The 17,411-nt window shown below is 42.5% G+C and overlaps 3 protein-coding genes across 13 annotated transcripts in view; all 3 read left to right on the plus strand.

Annotated features, from left to right (window-relative positions):
* LOC115173703 (protocadherin gamma-C5) overlaps positions 1–17,411 on the plus strand; it is a 182,767-nt gene that overhangs the window by 89,197 nt on the left and 76,159 nt on the right. The window contains exon 1 of one of the 11 annotated variants that reach the window (XM_029732138.1): positions 5,998–9,364. The exons of 9 other annotated variants lie outside the window; for them this stretch is intronic. In XM_029732138.1, the coding sequence (XP_029587998.1) occupies positions 6,965–9,364 (2,400 nt within the window). In that variant the 5' untranslated portion in view covers positions 5,998–6,964. Of the gene's footprint in view, positions 1–5,997; positions 9,365–14,755; positions 17,306–17,411 lie in introns of those variants that run through there. One more of the 11 variants, XM_029732057.1, reaches the window with a different exon arrangement.
* Positions 3,005–5,796, plus strand: LOC115163794 (protocadherin beta-16-like). Its single transcript, XM_029715971.1, has one exon. It carries the CDS (start codon positions 3,382–3,384, stop codon positions 5,794–5,796), a length of 2,415 nt encoding a protein of 804 aa, XP_029571831.1. The 5' UTR covers positions 3,005–3,381.
* Positions 11,119–14,097, plus strand: LOC115173811 (protocadherin beta-16-like). Its single transcript, XM_029732239.1, has one exon. The coding sequence runs from the start codon at positions 11,597–11,599 to the stop codon at positions 14,006–14,008; it is 2,412 nt and encodes an 803-aa protein (XP_029588099.1). The 5' UTR covers positions 11,119–11,596; the 3' UTR covers positions 14,009–14,097.

Below are 17,411 nucleotides of genomic sequence, written 5' to 3' on the forward strand. Positions count from 1 at the left end.
CGGGCAAATATTAACTATTAAAACCTCTTACATCTAGATGTTCCGCTAGCGGAATGTCTGCTCCAATATCCAATGATGGGCGTGGCGCGAAATACAAATTCCTCTAAAATCCGAAAACTTCAATTTTTCAAACATATGACTATTTTACAGCTATTTAAAGACAAGACTCTCGTTAATCTAACCACACTGTCCGATTTCAAAAAGGCTTTACAGCGAAAGCAAAACATTAGATTATGTCAGCAGAGTACCCAGCCAGAAATAATCAGACACCCATTTTTCAAGCTAGCATATAATGTCACAAAAACCCAGAAGACAGCTAAATGCAGCACTAACCTTTGATGATCTTCATCAGATGACACACCTAGGACATTATGTTATACAATACATGCATGTCTGTTCAATCAAGTTCATATTTATATCAAAAAACAGCTTTTTACATTAGCATGTGACGTTCAGAACTAGCATACCCCCTGCAAACTTCCGGGGAATTTACTAACAATTTACTAAATTACTCACGATAAACGTTCACAAAAAGCATAACAATTATTTTAAGAATTATAGATACAGAACTCCTCTATGCACTCGATATGTCCGATTTTAAAATAGCTTTTCGGATGAAGCACATTTTTCAATATTCTAAGTACATAGCCCAGCCATCACGGGCTAGCTATTTAGACACCCACCCAGTTTAGCCTTCACCAAAATCACATTTCCTATAAGAAAAATGGTCTTACCTTTCCTGTTCTTCGTCAGAATGCACTCCCAGGACTTCTACTTCAATAACAAATGTTGGTTTGGTCCCAAATAATCCATCGTTATGTTCCATCAGCGACGTTTTGTTTGTGAGTTCTAGACACTATCCAAATGGTAAATCACGGTCGCACGCATGGCACATAACGTGACAAAAAAATTCTAAATATTCCATTACCGTACTTCGAAGCATGTCAACCGCTGTTTAAAATAAATTTTTATGCAATTTATCTCGTAGAAAAGCGATACTATTCCGACCGGGAATCTGCGTGTCTGTAAACAGAGGGAAAAACAGAAAGGCAGGGGCGGGCAGTGCACGTGCCTAAGCCTTTGTCCTCTGATAGACCACTTAGCAAAAGCGCTCCTGTGTTTCAGCCAGGGCTTTGAATTACGTCATTCAGGTTTTTCCCGGGCTCTGAGAGCCCATTGGAGACGTGGGAAGTGTCACGTAACAGCAGAGATCCCCTGTAATAGATAGAGAGAATCAACAAGGGGAAGAAATGGTCAGACAGGGTACTTCCTGAACAGAATCTTCTCAGGTTTTGGCCTGCCAAATGAGTTCTGTTATACTCACAGACACCATTCCAACAGTTTTAGAAACTTTGGAGTGTTTTCTATCCAAAGCTAATAATTATATGCATATTCTAGTTTCTGGGCAGGACTAATAATCAGATTAAATCGGGTACGTTTTTTATCCAGCCGTGAAAATACTGCCCCCTAGCCATAAGAGGTTAAGCTAGCTAGTACCTATTCCATTTATGTGGCCTCGTCAAAGATGGAATCTTTGCTATCGTCAATTTATTCCAAGATCAGCACGCAGATGATGTAAGTTAGTGCTTCAAAGTCCCTGTGATAAGGTTAGCGATACACTGGAGTCCAAACTGAACAGAACTACACTCTCTTCTACCATTGTCTTAAATATATTTAATGGTCTCGTTGCAAAAGCTAAATTGTCGCAAGGGAACTTTTATTTATTTATTTATTTCACCTTTATTTAACCCGGGTAGCAAAGATTATAGCAAACACCACTGAAACGGAATTGGTGCTCGCTAGCTTTGCAAATTCAGCTATTGTTGGAAGCCAGCCAATATGAAACAAACTATTAAAATTACAAAAGGTTGCAGCATATGTTGTGTAAATGGTGAACTCATACAGCTGTCAACTCTTGTCATTTTAATCTGTTTCACATTTGCTAGCTACCTTTTAGATCGAAGCCCAAATAGAATGATAAAAGATAAGATGATAGAAGCCCATCTCCTACTTTAAATAACCTACACACTGTGTGTGTGTGTAGCCAGCCAGCCAGCCAGCCAGGTAGAAAAATGGCAGAAAAATAAAAGACGGACATCAGAGTATTTTTCAGTACACTAAAACGCAAAGTAAGAACCCTAGTAGCCTAATATCTCAAAGACTAGTTGATAAAATGTTCATAAGAAAGAAATGAAATTCTAATGGAAATGTTTCACAATGATGTCATTAGGCAGAGCAGGCAACAGATGGCACACAGACAGCAGAGTTGGGGACAGATATGCAGGGACAGACTGGCAGAGACAGGGAGTCTCAGGTAAGTTTGTTGAGTCTTTGTTTGGCAACATTATGAAAGGTTCTCCATTTTTTTGACTTGTAAAATAGGAACATAATTGGAAAATGCCATGGATACCCCCACTCTCAACTTAAACTGGTGACTGAACTAAGATTTGTTAAAGGCAATGGTATGCAGTGTAAACAGAACATCCTGGATGAACCAGACTCGCCATTGGAGGTCTGTTGTATTTAAATAATGAATTTCCCCCTACAACTATATTTTTCTGTGTAATGCATTTTGTAATCGTCTTTTTAACTGTTTTTACATCGAGTCTTTACATTTGGAAGCTTTCCGTGGGAAGAAATGCTGTTCATTCCCCTGATGTGGCCAATTCAGCACCACTGAGATGGACAGCGGTGCTTTGCAAAGAGGGACCTTTGACATAGGAAACGGTGAATTGTATTGACGTCTTCACCGTTGTCAAGATCATGCAAACATTTGCCATAATAAGAATTCATTTCATAAATCTATATGAGTAATTGTGTATTTGTATAGAAACCACACTACCATACATCCAGTTCTCTAAAGTTGTGTTCTGTTGTGATGTAGTCCTATAGTTTCAGCAACGTTCATCTTGTTTGAGATTACTTGTCCACATCCTGTGGCATCTGTGTTTGCAGTTGTTCATGTGTTAATATTGCCCACATGACTGGGTTGGGTAAAACATGATTGGGCTGTACATTATTTTTTGGAGACTCTATCCTTCCCAAACATTTTCGAATTGTTTCTTTCTTAAGAATAGCTGTAGTTCAGTGCATTGAACTCAGAGGGACGCTGTTGGTCAGTGTGTTGCCGTTTTAGAGCAGATCGGCAGCAGTACCTCCCCGTCATCTCGATATATTAGAGAGGGAAAGAGCCGCGCGCAGAGCACTGTAGTCCGGGTTATAGAGAACACTAAGCACGGAGACACCAAGCTGGGATTCTTTTGTTCCAGCGATAAGGATTATTGGAAGACATTCTTGTTATTTTCTGGATTTATATTTAACAGAATATTTAAAATTGCTTAACGGATTGCATAGCGGTTGTGGTTTAATGGTGAAGGGAAAATGTCGGACAGAACAATGACACGGCAAGTACTGTTGTTTATCTCGGTCCTCTCTCTCAGTTCAGTACACGGGCAGGTCAGTTACTCCATTCCCGAGGAAATGGCGAAAGGCTCTTTAGTCGGTAACATAGCGCAGGATTTGGGTTTGGATATAAAACGACTAAAATCAGGTATTGCTCGTATTCACGTTGGAAACAGCGCAGAATACATCGAGCTGAATAAAGAAAGGGGAGTTCTCCTTATCAAAGAGAGAATAGACCGTGAGGGGATGTGCAGACAGACGACGCCTTGCGCACTACATTTTCAGATTATTATGGAGAACCCAATAGAATTTTATCGAGTCACAATTGAGATTACCGATATCAATGATAATGCTCCTCTTTTCAAAAAAGATGCAATGAAATTCGAAATAAGTGAATCAGCTGTGATCGGTTCTAAATTTGTCTTGGAAAGAGCTTTTGATTCTGATATTGGAAGAAATGGACTTCAAAGCTACTCCCTTAATCCTACCGAACATTTTATTTTAAAATTACAAGGTCAGGCTGACGGGAGTAAAAAAGTAGAGATGGTTTTACAGAAGCCCCTCGACCGAGAGAAACAGGAGCAGATATCGTTAGTCTTAACCGCCCTCGATGGAGGTGAGCCTCAGTTGTCTGGAACAGTGCAGATTCACGTCACTGTGTTGGATGCAAACGACAACGCTCCGGTTTTTACGCAGGCAATATATAAGGCCAGTTTGGTGGAAAATTCACAGAGGGGTACATTATTAACTACAGTTAGTGCAACTGATATAGACAATGGATCAAACGGTTTAGTCACTTACTCAATATCAAGTAGTATCGATGGTATTTTGGATCTATTTGAAATAGATGAAAGCAATGGCGAGGTGCGTTTGATAGGCAAGGTCGACTATGAAACAGCTAAACATTACCAGATTGACATAGAAGCAAAAGATCAAGGCGGTCTTTCAGATTCCAGTAAATTAGTAGTGGACATTGTAGACGTTAACGACAACAACCCTTTGATTGACATGATGTCAACTTCTAAAACAATACCAGAAAATGTCCCTCCCCAGACTATTATCGCTGTAATGAGTGTCCACGACCCAGACTCTGATAATAACGGAGTGGTGAATTGTGTTTTGAGTGAAAACATTCCTTTCACCATTCAATCTACATCTAACGGATTCTATAGCCTAGTAACTGACAGTGACTTGGACCGAGAGAGAGACTCTGAGTACAACATCAGTGTGACGTGCTCTGATGAGGGCGTGCCCTCGCTCTCCAGCAGCGTCACTCTCACCTTACAGATATCAGATGTGAATGACAACGCGCCTGTCTTTGAGAGGAGCTCATATGAGGCCTACATTATAGAAAACAACACACCGGGCCTCTCTATATTCACAGTGAAAGCCAGAGACGCTGACTGGAACCAGAATGCCCGTGTTTCTTACATACTGGAGGACTCCTCGGTTAACGGAGTGCCCGTCTCCTCATATGTGTCCGTTAGTGCTGATAGTGGAGTCATCCATGCAGTGCGCTCTTTTGACTACGAGCAGATCAAGGATTTCCAGTTCCGCGTAAAAGCGCAGGATGGAGGCTCCCCTCCTCTCAGTAGCAATGTGACTGTGAAAATAATGATCCAGGACCAGAACGACAACGCGCCTCAGGTTCTGTACCCAGTCCAGACTAGCAGCTCTCTGGTGGCTGAAATGGTGCCTCGTTCAGCAGATGTGGGCTATCTTGTTACTAAAGTGGTGGCTGTTGATGTGGACTCTGGACAGAATGCCTGGCTCTCCTATAAACTGCAGAAAGCGACAGACAGAGCGCTGTTTGAAGTGGGCTTACAGAATGGAGAAATAAGAACCATACGCCAAGTCAATGATAAAGATGCTGTGAAACAAAGGCTCACTGTTGTAGTGGAGGACAACGGGCAGCCCTCTCGTTCAGCTACAGTCAATGTTAACGTGGCGGTGGCGGACAGCTTCCCTGAAGTGCTCTCGGAGTTCACTGACTTTACGCACGACAAGGAGTACAATGACAACCTGACTCTTTACTTAGTCTTGGCTTTGGCTGTAGTCTCATTTCTGTTCATCACATGTTTAGTGGTTATTATATCAGTGAAAATATACAGATGGAGACAGTCTCGCATCCTCTATCATTCCAATCTCCCGGTTATTCCGTATTATCCACCGCGTTACGCAGACACTTTGGGGACAGGAACTCTACAGCACGTGTACAATTACGAGGTGTGCAGGACGACTGACTCCAGAAAGAGTGACTGTCAGTTCACCAGACCCTGTAGTCAGAACGTACTGATAATGGACCCCAGTTCTACAGGGACGATGCAGCGGATGCAGAACGAAAAAAACATCCTGGATGAACCAGACTCGCAATTGGAGGTCTGTTATATTTAAATAATTCCCTAAAAGCTATATTTGTATGTCGAATTTATTGTTTAATCGTGTTTAACTGTTTTACAATCAAATCTTTTAATTTGGAAACTGTCCGTGTACATATGCTATTCATTCCGCTGATGTTGTAAATTCATCACCAACTGACATGGATAGTCCGCTGTTATAAGAATTAAATTCCTAAATCTGTATCAGTCATGTGTATTTGTATAGAAAGCACACAAGCGTCCATACATCCGTTTTTCAAAAATGGTTTCCTGTCGTTTCAGCAACGTGTATCTTGTTGGAGGTAGCTTGTCCACACCCTCTGCGATCTATGTTTACAGTGGTTCTAAATGTGTTAATACAGGTCACATGACCGGGTTGGGTTAAACTTGATAGGACTATACTTTTGACTATGAACAGATCAAGGATTTCCACTTCCGGGTAAAGGCGCACGATGTGGGCCCTCCGCAGATTACCCAATAGAAATCTGTTATTTTTTTGTCATTATATTTTCCGTAAAACTATATTTTTCATCTGTATCCTATGTCTACATTTTATTTGCAATCGAGTCTGTCGGAAATGCTCTTCATTCCACTGATATGTGGCCATTTCAGAAGCACTATCATGGACAGATGTGCTTTGCGAAGAGGGTGACTTTCAAAGGGTTGCTTGTAGTCTCCCATAGTAGTCTAGTTTCACGCAACGTGCTTTTTGTTATACATTCTTTACCCACATCCCTCTGACATATTGGTTTACATTTGTCATCATACAATGGTCTATATGTGTTGAATTCGCCTAATAGTATTCTGTATTATATCCTTGGGATACTCAAACCTTCTCATATACAATATTTTGCGATGCGTTTATTGTTTTAAGGTAATCTGTAGTGCAGTGGATTGAACTCAGAGGGACGCTGTTGGTCAGTGTGTTGCAGTTTTAGAGCAGATTTGCAGCAGTACCTCCCCCATCATCTCGATATATTAAGAGAAAGGCAGAGCCGCGCGCAGAGCGCACGGTCCGAGTTACAGAGAACACTGAGCACGGAGACTCCGATATTGGATTATTTTGTTCCAGAGAGACGGATTATTGGCAGAGAATTGTGTTATTTTCTGAACTTCCTTTTAACGGAATACTGCAAATTGTTTAACGGATTATATGGTGTTTATGGTTTAATTGTGAAAAGGATATGTCGAACAGAACAATGACACAGCAAGTACTGTTGTTTATCTCGGTCCTCTCTCTCAGTTCAGTGCACGGGCAGGTCAGTTACTCCATTCCGGAGGAAATGGCGAAAGGCTCTTTAGTCGGTAACATAGCGCAGGATTTGGGTTTAGATATCGAAAGACTGAAATCAGGAAAAGCTCGTATTTATACTGGAGACAGCGCAGAATACATCGAGCTGAATAAAGAAAGGGGAGTTCTCCTTATCAAAGAGAGAATAGACCGTGAAGCGTTGTGTGGAGAGACGACGCCATGCGCTTTACACCGTCAAATTCTACTTGAAAACCCATTGGAATTTTACAGCATCACGATTGAGATCACAGACATCAACGATAATTCACCGGGTTTCAAAAAGAATGAAATGACATTCGAAATAAGTGAGTCATCACAGACCGGAACTAGGTTCGTTTTGGATAGAGCAGTTGATAATGACGTTGGTGTGAATGACCTGCAGAACTACACTCTAAAACCAACCAATCATTTCATATTAAAATCACACATTTTACCTGACGGTAGTAAAAATGTGGAAATGGTTTTGCAGACGCCTCTAGACCGAGAGAAACAGGATCAGATATCGCTGATATTAACAGCGTTAGATGGAGGAGAGCCTCAGCTATCAGGAACAATGCGGATCATCATCACTGTACTAGACGCCAATGATAACGCACCCGTCTGTTCCCAAGCCGTTTACAAGGCCAGTGTAACAGAGAACGCGCCTAAAGGCACCACTGTAGCTACGGTAAGCGCGACCGATGCTGATCAAGGTTCATACGGAAAAGTGACATATTCTATATCAAACATCGTCGAAGGCGGTGCTGAATTATTTGAAGTCGATCATGATGACGGTGTAGTGAGATTATTAGGACATGTTGATTACGAAAGAATGAAAAAATATCAAATTGACATTCAAGCTAGAGACGCGGGAGGACTCATAGATTCCTGCAAAGTAATTGTCGATGTTTCTGATTTAAATGATAACAAACCAATCATTAATATAATGTCTAAGACAAACGCAATATTAGAAGATTCTGTGTCTGGCACAGTTGTAACAATTATCAATGTTCAAGACTCAGACTCGGGTGATAATGGTAAAGTAGAGTGTTCCATAAATGAAAACATTCCATTTACAATTAAATCAACGTCGAATCATTTCTATAGCTTAGTAACGGACAGTGACTTGGACCGAGAGAGAGACTCTGAGTACAACATCAGTGTGACGTGCTCTGATGAGGGCGTGCCCTCGCTCTCCAGCAGCGTCACTCTCACCTTACAGATATCAGATGTGAACGACAACGCGCCTGTCTTTGAGAGGAGCTCATATGAGGCCTACATTATAGAAAACAACACACCGGGCCTCTCTATATTCACAGTGAAAGCCAGAGACGCTGACTGGAACCAGAATGCCCGTGTTTCTTACATACTGGAGGACTCCTCGGTTAACGGAGTGCCCGTCTCCTCATATGTGTCCGTTAGTGCTGATAGTGGAGTCATCCATGCAGTGCGCTCTTTTGACTACGAGCAGATCAAGGATTTCCAGTTCCGCGTAAAAGCGCAGGATGGAGGCTCCCCTCCTCTCAGTAGCAATGTGACTGTGAAAATAATGATCCAGGACCAGAACGACAACGCGCCTCAGGTTCTGTACCCAGTCCAGACTAGCAGCTCTCTGGTGGCTGAAATGGTGCCTCGTTCAGCAGATGTGGGCTATCTTGTTACTAAAGTGGTGGCTGTTGATGTGGACTCTGGACAGAATGCCTGGCTCTCGTATAAACTGCAGAAAGCGACAGACAGGGCGCTGTTTGAAGTGGGCTTACAGAATGGAGAAATAAGAACCATACGCCAAGTCAATGATAAAGATGCTGTGAAACAAAGGCTCACTGTTGTAGTGGAGGACAACGGGCAGCCCTCTCGTTCAGCTACAGTCAATGTTAACGTGGCGGTGGCGGACAGCTTCCCTGAAGTGCTCTCGGAGTTCACTGACTTTACGCACGACAAGGAGTACAATGACAACCTGACTCTTTACTTAGTCTTGGCTTTGGCTGTAGTCTCATTTCTGTTCATCACATGTTTAGTGGTTATTATATCAGTGAAAATATACAGATGGAGACAGTCTCGCATCCTCTATCATTCCAACCTCCCGGTTATTCCGTATTATCCACCGCGTTACGCAGACACTTTGGGGACAGGAACTCTACAGCACGTGTACAATTACGAGGTGTGCAGGACGACTGACTCCAGAAAGAGTGACTGTCAGTTCGCCAGACCCTGTAGTCAGAACGTACTGATAATGGACCCCAGTTCTACAGGGACGATGCAGCGGATGCAGAGTGAACAGAACATCCTGGATGAACCAGACTCCCCAATAGAGGTCTGTTATATTTCAGTCATTATCTTTTCCGTAAAACTATATGTTTCACCTGTCTGTCTAAATGCATCTGCGATTTTATCTGTTTAAAATCTAGTATGTGTCGTACCTGGGGACTTTCCATTTTCAGAAATGCTCTTCGTTCTACTTATGGGGCCATTTCAGCACCATGGTCATGGACAGCGGCTCTTGTCAAATAGGGTTTATTTCAGGGGTGGAAATCCCGGGGGGGACACGACCCCCCCATCCTGAGAAAAATATGATTTGTCCCCCCCAATATATCACTGAAACATAACTATGTAATTTAAATAATATTAATAATACGCAATGAAAGCAATTGTGCTGATTATAGACACTTAATAGCGCGTTTTTAAGTTTCAAAAGATTGCAACCCCCCCCACCCTTTGCCTCACAATGGTTTGATCCACTGCCAGTTCCTTAGTTGGCAAGGTAACAGATGGGTCGTATCCACTGTCTGAAAGGCACTCAATGCACGTAACTGCGTGAGGTTAATCCAGTCAATCGCGCACACACACTAGCTGAATATGCAGAGCTAGCGCGCAAATATTAACTATTAAGCTAGCTAGTACCTATTCCCTTTATGTGGCCTCGTCAAAGATGGAATCTTTGCTATCGTCAATTTATTCCAAGATCAGCATGCAGATGATGTAAGTTAGTGCTTCAAAGTCCCTTTGATAAGGTTAGCGATACACTGGAGTCCAAACTGAACAGAACTACACTCTCTTCTACCATTGTCTTAAATATATTTAATGGTCTCGTTGCAAAAGCTAAATTGTCGCAAGGGAACTTTTATTTATTTATTTTATTTCACCTTTATTTAACCCGGGTAGCAAAGATTATAGCAAACACCACTGAAACGGAATTGGTGCTCGCTAGCTTTGCAAATTCAGCTATTGTTGGAAGCCAGCCAATATGAAACAACTATTAAAATTACAAAAGGTTGCAGCATATGTTGTGTAAATGGTGAACTCATACAGCTGTCAACTCTTGTCATTTTAATCTGTTTCACATTTGCTAGCTACCTTTTAGATCAAAGCCCAAATAGAATGATAAAAGATGAAATGATAGAAGCCCATCTCCTACTGTAAATAACCTACACACTGTGTGTGTGTGTGTGTAGCCAGCCAGCCAGCCAGGTAGAAAAATGGCAGAAAAATAAAAGACGGACATCAGAGTATTTTTCAGTACACTAAAACCTCAAAGACTACTTGATAAAATGTTCATAAGAAAGAAATGAAATTCTAATGGAAATGTTTCACAATGATGTTATTAGGCAGAGCAGGCAACAGATGGCACACAGACAGCAGAGTTGGGGACAGATATGCAGGGACAGACTGGCAGAGACAGGGAGTCTCAGGTAAGTTTGTTGAGTCTTTGTTTGGCAACATTATGAAAGGTTCTCAATTTTTTTGACTTGTAAAATAGGAACATAATTGGAAAATGCCATGGATACCCCCACTCTCAACTTAAACTGGTGACTGAACTAAGATTTGTTAAAGGCAATGGTATTGCTGTTGTGATTAGTTGTGTAGTTTTGGGTACCGGTAGTTAGGAGTACGGCAAACACCTTATTTCTTTGGTTCCTCAATATACATTTACCATATTACAATGTAGTGTTACAGCACTACTTTTGGTGTCCCCCTCAGGAATTGCTCTTGAGAAAATTTCATATAATTGTCCCCTCCAAAGTTGATATCAGATTTTCGCCCCTGGTTTATTTCAATGGTGTAGCAAATAGTTTCCTATTGTAGAATATTTTCTTGCAACGTGTATTTTACTAGACCTTGTTTGTTAATATCTCACTGACCTTGTTTTGTCATATATACATTGGCTTAGTTGTTGATATAATAACAATATGGTATTTTATCGTTTATAAACTGAAACCTTCTTAAGTACGTTGTACTGTTTTTATTTTATGTAGTGGAGTGCATTGAACTCTGAGGGACGCTGTTGGTCAGTGTGTTACAAATTCAGAGCAGATTTGCAGCAGTTCCTCCCCCATCATCTCGGTATATTAGAGAGAGAAAGACGCGCACAGAGCGCGCAGTCCAGGTTACACAGAACACTAACACGCTGATTCAGGGCTACGATTCTTTTGTTCAACCGTGCTGGATTTTGGGACCATTTTTTTAACGTTTTGCACTGGAAACCAATGGAATATTACAGACTTCTTTACGGATTATAACGTTTGTGTTGTTTGATATCGCAGAGAAAATGTCGGACAGAACAATGGCACGGCAAGTACTGTTGTTTATCTCGGTCCTCTCTCTCAGTTCAGTGCACGGGCAGGTCAGTTACTCCATTCCGGAGGAAATGGCGAAAGGCTCTTTAGTCGGTAACATAGCGCAGGATTTGGGTTTAGATATCAAAAGACTGAAATCAGGAAAAGCTCGTATTTATACTGGAGACAGCGCAGAATACATCGAGCTGAATAAAGAAAGGGGAGTTCTCCTTATCAAAGAGAGAATAGACCGTGAAGCGCTCTGCGGACAGACGACGCCTTGCGCACTGGATTTTCAGATTTCTCTTGAAAACCCGATGGAGTTGTACCCGGTAACTGTTGAGATCACAGATATAAACGATAATGCTCCCAGTTTTAAAAAGGCTGAGAGAAGAGTGGAAATCAGTGAGTCGGCGGTGATTGGCTCTAAATTCGTGTTAGAGAAAGCAGTGGATGCAGACATAGGTTTAAACGGTCTCCAAACCTACTCGCTGAAACCCACAGACAATTTTATTCTGAAATTACATAGTCAGGCCGACGGAAGTAAAAAGGTAGAGATGGTTTTACAGAAACCTTTAGATAGAGAGAAACAGGAGCATATTTCGTTGTTGTTAACTGCTTTGGATGGAGGCAAACCTCAAATGACTGGGACAATGCAGATACACGTAACCGTGTTAGATGCAAACGACAATGCGCCGGTTTTTACCAAAACAGTTTATACGGCAACAATAACAGAGAATTCACAAAAAGGAACGGTTGTCACTACAGTTAGTGCTTCTGACGCAGACAAAGGCACAAATGGCGAAGTGTCGTATCTAATTTCGAATGGTATGGACAGCGGTTCAGAATTATTTCATATAAACGCAGATGGGGATTTGATATTAGATGGCCCAATTGATTATGAAAAAGACAGAAATTATCAGATTGATATAGAAGCAATAGACAATGGAGGCCTTTCAGACTCAAGTAAAATAATAATTGATGTTATTGACGTGAATGACAATAGTCCTGTTATCAATTTGATTTCCAAGTCCGGTTCAATACCAGAGGATTCCCGTCCGAACACAGTAATAGCTATGATGAGCGTGAACGACCCTGATTCAGAAAGTAATGGTAAAGTTCACTGTGGCATAAATGCGAACGTCCCATTCACTATTAAATCAACATCTAACACATTTTACAGTCTAGTAACTGACAGTGACTTGGACCGAGAGAGAGACTCTGAGTATAACATCAGTGTGACGTGCTCTGATGAGGGCGTGCCCTCGCTCTCCAACAGCGTCACTCTCACCTTACAGATATCAGATGTGAATGACAACGCGCCTGTCTTTGAGAGGAGCTCATATGAGGCCTACATTATAGAAAACAACACACCGGGCCTCTCTATATTCACAGTGAAAGCCAGAGACGCTGACTGGAAGCAGAATGCCCGTGTTTCTTACATACTGGAGGACTCCTCGGTTAACGGAGTGCCCGTCTCCTCATATGTGTCCGTTAGTGCTGATAGTGGAGTCATCCATGCAGTGCGCTCTTTTGACTACGAGCAGATCAAGGATTTCCAGTTCCGCGTAAAAGCGCAGGATGGAGGCTCCCCTCCTCTCAGTAGCAATGTGACTGTGAAAATAATGATCCAGGACCAGAACGACAACGCGCCTCAGGTTCTGTACCCAGTCCAGACTAGCAGCTCTCTGGTGGCTGAAATGGTACCTCGTTCAGCAGATGTGGGCTATCTTGTTACTAAAGTGGTGGCTGTTGATGTGGACTCTGGACAGAATGCCTGGCTCTCGTATAAACTGCAGAAAGCGACAGACAGGGCGCTGTTTGAAGTGGGCTTACAGAATGGAGAAATAAGAACTATACGCCAAGTCAATGATAAAGATACTGTGAAACAAAGGCTCACTGTTGTAGTGGAGGACAACGGGCAGCCCTCTCGTTCAGCTACAGTCAATGTTAACGTTGCGGTGGCGGACAGCTTCCCTGAAGTGCTCTCGGAGTTCACTGACTTTACGCACGACAAGGAGTACAACGACAACCTGACTTTTTACTTAGTCTTGGCTTTGGCTGTAGTCTCATTTCTGTTCATCACGTGTTTAGTGGTTATTATATCAGTGAAAATATACAGATGGAGACAGTCTCGCATCCTCCATCATTCCAACCTCCCGGTTATTCCGTATTATCCACCGCGTTACGCAGACACTTTGGGGACAGGAACTCTACAGCACGTGTACAATTACGAGGTGTGCAGGACGACTGACTCCAGAAAGAGTGACTGTCAGTTCGCCAGACCCTGTAGTCAGAACGTACTGATAATGGACCCCAGTTCTACAGGGACGATGCAGCGGATGCAGAACGAAAAGAACATCCTGGATGAACCAGACTCACTAATAGAGGTCTGTTATATATGAATACTTTTTATTTTCCCTAAAACTATATGTGTCATATGTCTAAATGTAGGCTATCGGTGATTTCACCTGTTTGAAATCAAGTCCGTGTACCTGGGAAGTTTCCATGGTCATGTCTTCCCTGTGGCTCAGTTGGTTGAGCATGGTGTTTGCAACGCCAGCATGGTGTGTGCAACGCCAGGGTTGTGGGTTCGATTCTCACGGGGGCCAGTACAATTATTATTATTTTAAATAATGAAATGTATGCGTTCACTTCTGCTACTGTAAGTCGCTCTGGATAAGAGCGTCTGCTAAATGACTCAAATGTAAAAATGTCATAAATGCTCTCTATATATTCCACTAATATGTGGCCATTTCAGCACCACGGCGTTGGACAGCGGTGGTTTGCAAATAATCTGTATTTCAATCAGAGAGCCTGCAGTTTTCTAAAGTAACAGTTTCACTTAACATGTATTATCTTTAGACCTTGTTTGTTCACATATCATTGACATATTGGTTTTCATTTATCATTAATACATTGGCCTGTTTGTGTTGTTAGCATAGTTGTACTGTGTTTTATAGTTTGGAGACTCAAACTTTCCCAAGTGTGTTCGAATATTACATTTTTTTCAAACGTATATTTGTAGTTCAGTGGATTGAACTCAGAGGGACGCTGTTGGTCAGTGTGTTGCAGTTCCATAACAAATTTGTCGCAGTACCTCCCCCATCATCTCGATATATTAGACAGAGACAGAGCGGCGCACAGTCCGGGTTACAGAGAACACTAATACCGAGATACAGAGCTGCGATTCTCTTGTTCCAAAATGGTTTATTGCTGAGTCATTTACCTTTGATGTTTTGAACTAGAAACGAATGGAATATTATACTTTTTTACGGATTATAACCTGCTTGTTGTTTCATGGCGAAGGGAAAATGTCGGACAGAACAATGACACGGCAAGTACTGTTGTTTATCTCGGTCCTCTCTCTCAGTTCAGTGCACGGGCAGGTCAGTTACTCCATTCCGGAGGAAATGGCGAAAGGCTCTTTAGTCGGTAACATAGCGCAGGATTTGGGTTTAGATATCAAAAGACTGAAATCAGGAAAAGCTCGTATTTATACTGGAGACAGCGCAGAATACATCGAGCTGAATAAAGAAAGGGGAGTTCTCCTTATCAAAGAGAGAATAGACCGTGAAGCGCTCTGCGGACAGACGACGCCTTGCGCACTGCATTTTCAGATTATTTTAGAAAATCCCATGGAATTCTTTCGAGTCACTGTTGAGATTACAGACGTAAACGATAATTCTCCTAGTTTTAAAAAGAACGAGAGACGTTTTGAAATTAGTGAAACCGCTGTTACTGGCTCTACGTTTATGCTGGAGAGGGCGATGGATCCTGACGTCGACGTTAACGGTCTCCAGAGCTACATCCTTCAACCCACTGCTAATTTTCAGCTAAAACTAAAAAATCAACCTGACGGGAGTAAAAAAGTAGAGATGGTTTTACAGAAGCCTTTAGATCGAGAGAAACAGGAGCAGATATCTTTAGTCTTAACCGCCCTCGATGGAGGTGAGCCTCAGTTGTCTGGAACAGTGCACATACACGTCATTGTATTAGATGCGAACGACAATGCCCCGATTTTTACGCAGGAGATCTACAAAGCAACCGTTGTTGAAAATTCACCCAAAGGAACCTTGATGACGAAAGTCAGCGCATCTGACGCGGATAAAGGATCAAATAGTCTCGTTAGCTACTCTTTGTCCAGCAGTACTGATCTGTTTGAGTTAGACAGCGACAGTGGTGAACTTAGACTCATTGGTCAAATAGATTATGAAAAAGCAAAACATTATCAAATGTTTATTGAGGCAATGGATGAGGGAGGACTATCCGATTCTAGTAAAATAATCATAGATATTATTGACGTCAACGACAACAATCCCGTTATTAATGTAATGTCAAAGTCTAGTTCAATAGCTGAGGACTCGAGCCCAAATATAGTTGTAGCTATGATCAACGTTAACGATCCGGACTCTGACCACAACGGTCAGGTTCACTGTGGGATAAATGAAAATATTCCCTTCACCATTAAATCTACATCTAATGGATTCTATAGCCTAGTAACTGACAGTGACTTGGACAGAGAGAGAGACTCTGAGTATAACATCAGTGTGACGTGCTCTGATGAGGGCGTGCCCTCGCTCTCCAGCAGCGTCACTCTCACCTTACAGATATCAGATGTGAATGACAACGCGCCTGTCTTTGAGAGGAGCTCATATGAGGCCTACATTATAGAAAACAACACACCGGGCCTCTCTATATTCACAGTGAAAGCCAGAGACGCTGACTGGAACCAGAATGCCCGTGTTTCTTACATACTGGAGGACTCCTCGGTTAACGGAGTGCCCGTCTCCTCATATGTGTCCGTTAGTGCTGATAGTGGAGTCATCCATGCAGTGCGCTCTTTTGACTACGAGCAGATCAAGGATTTCCAGTTCCGCGTAAAAGCGCAAGATGGAGGCTCCCCTCCTCTCAGTAGCAATGTGACTGTGAAAATAATGATCCAGGACCAGAACGACAACGCGCCTCAGGTTCTGTACCCAGTCCAGACTAGCAGCTCTCTGGTGGCTGAAATGGTACCTCGTTCAGCGGATGTGGGCTATCTTGTTACTAAAGTGGTGGCTGTTGATGTGGACTCTGGACAGAATGCCTGGCTCTCGTATAAACTGCAGAAAGCGACAGACAGGGCGCTGTTTGAAGTGGGCTTACAGAATGGAGAAATAAGAACTATACGCCAAGTCAATGATAAAGATGCTGTGAAACAAAGGCTCACTGTTGTGGTGGAGGACAACGGGCAGCCCTCTCGTTCAGCTACAGTCAATGTTAACGTGGCGGTGGCGGACAGCTTCCCTGAAGTGCTCTCGGAGTTCACTGACTTTACGCACGACAAGGAGTACAATGACAACCTGACTCTTTACTTAGTCTTGGCTTTGGCTGTAGTCTCATTTCTGTTCATCACGTGTTTAGTGGTTATTATATCAGTGAAAATATACAGATGGAGACAGTCTCGCATCCTCTATCATTCCAACCTCCCGGTTATTCCGTATTATCCACCGCGTTACGCAGACACTTTGGGGACAGGAACTCTACAGCACGTGTACAATTACGAGGTGAGCAGGACGACTGACTCCAGAAAGAGTGACTGTCAGTTCACCAGACCCTGTAGTCAGAACGTACTGACAATGGACCCCAGTTCTACAGGGACGATGCAGCGGATGCAGAACGAAAAGAACATCCTGGATGAACCAGACTCCCCAATAGAGGTTGGTGTTAATGAAAATGATTTGTGCTATTTACTCAACTGTTCTTGGTAACAGCCTTTTCGATCATCTGAAATTCGTCATATGCCGGTTGCATTTTCAGATCGCC

This window comes from Salmo trutta, chromosome 3 (assembly GCF_901001165.1).
Source record: "Salmo trutta chromosome 3, fSalTru1.1, whole genome shotgun sequence".
Taxonomy (NCBI): domain Eukaryota; kingdom Metazoa; phylum Chordata; class Actinopteri; order Salmoniformes; family Salmonidae; genus Salmo; species Salmo trutta.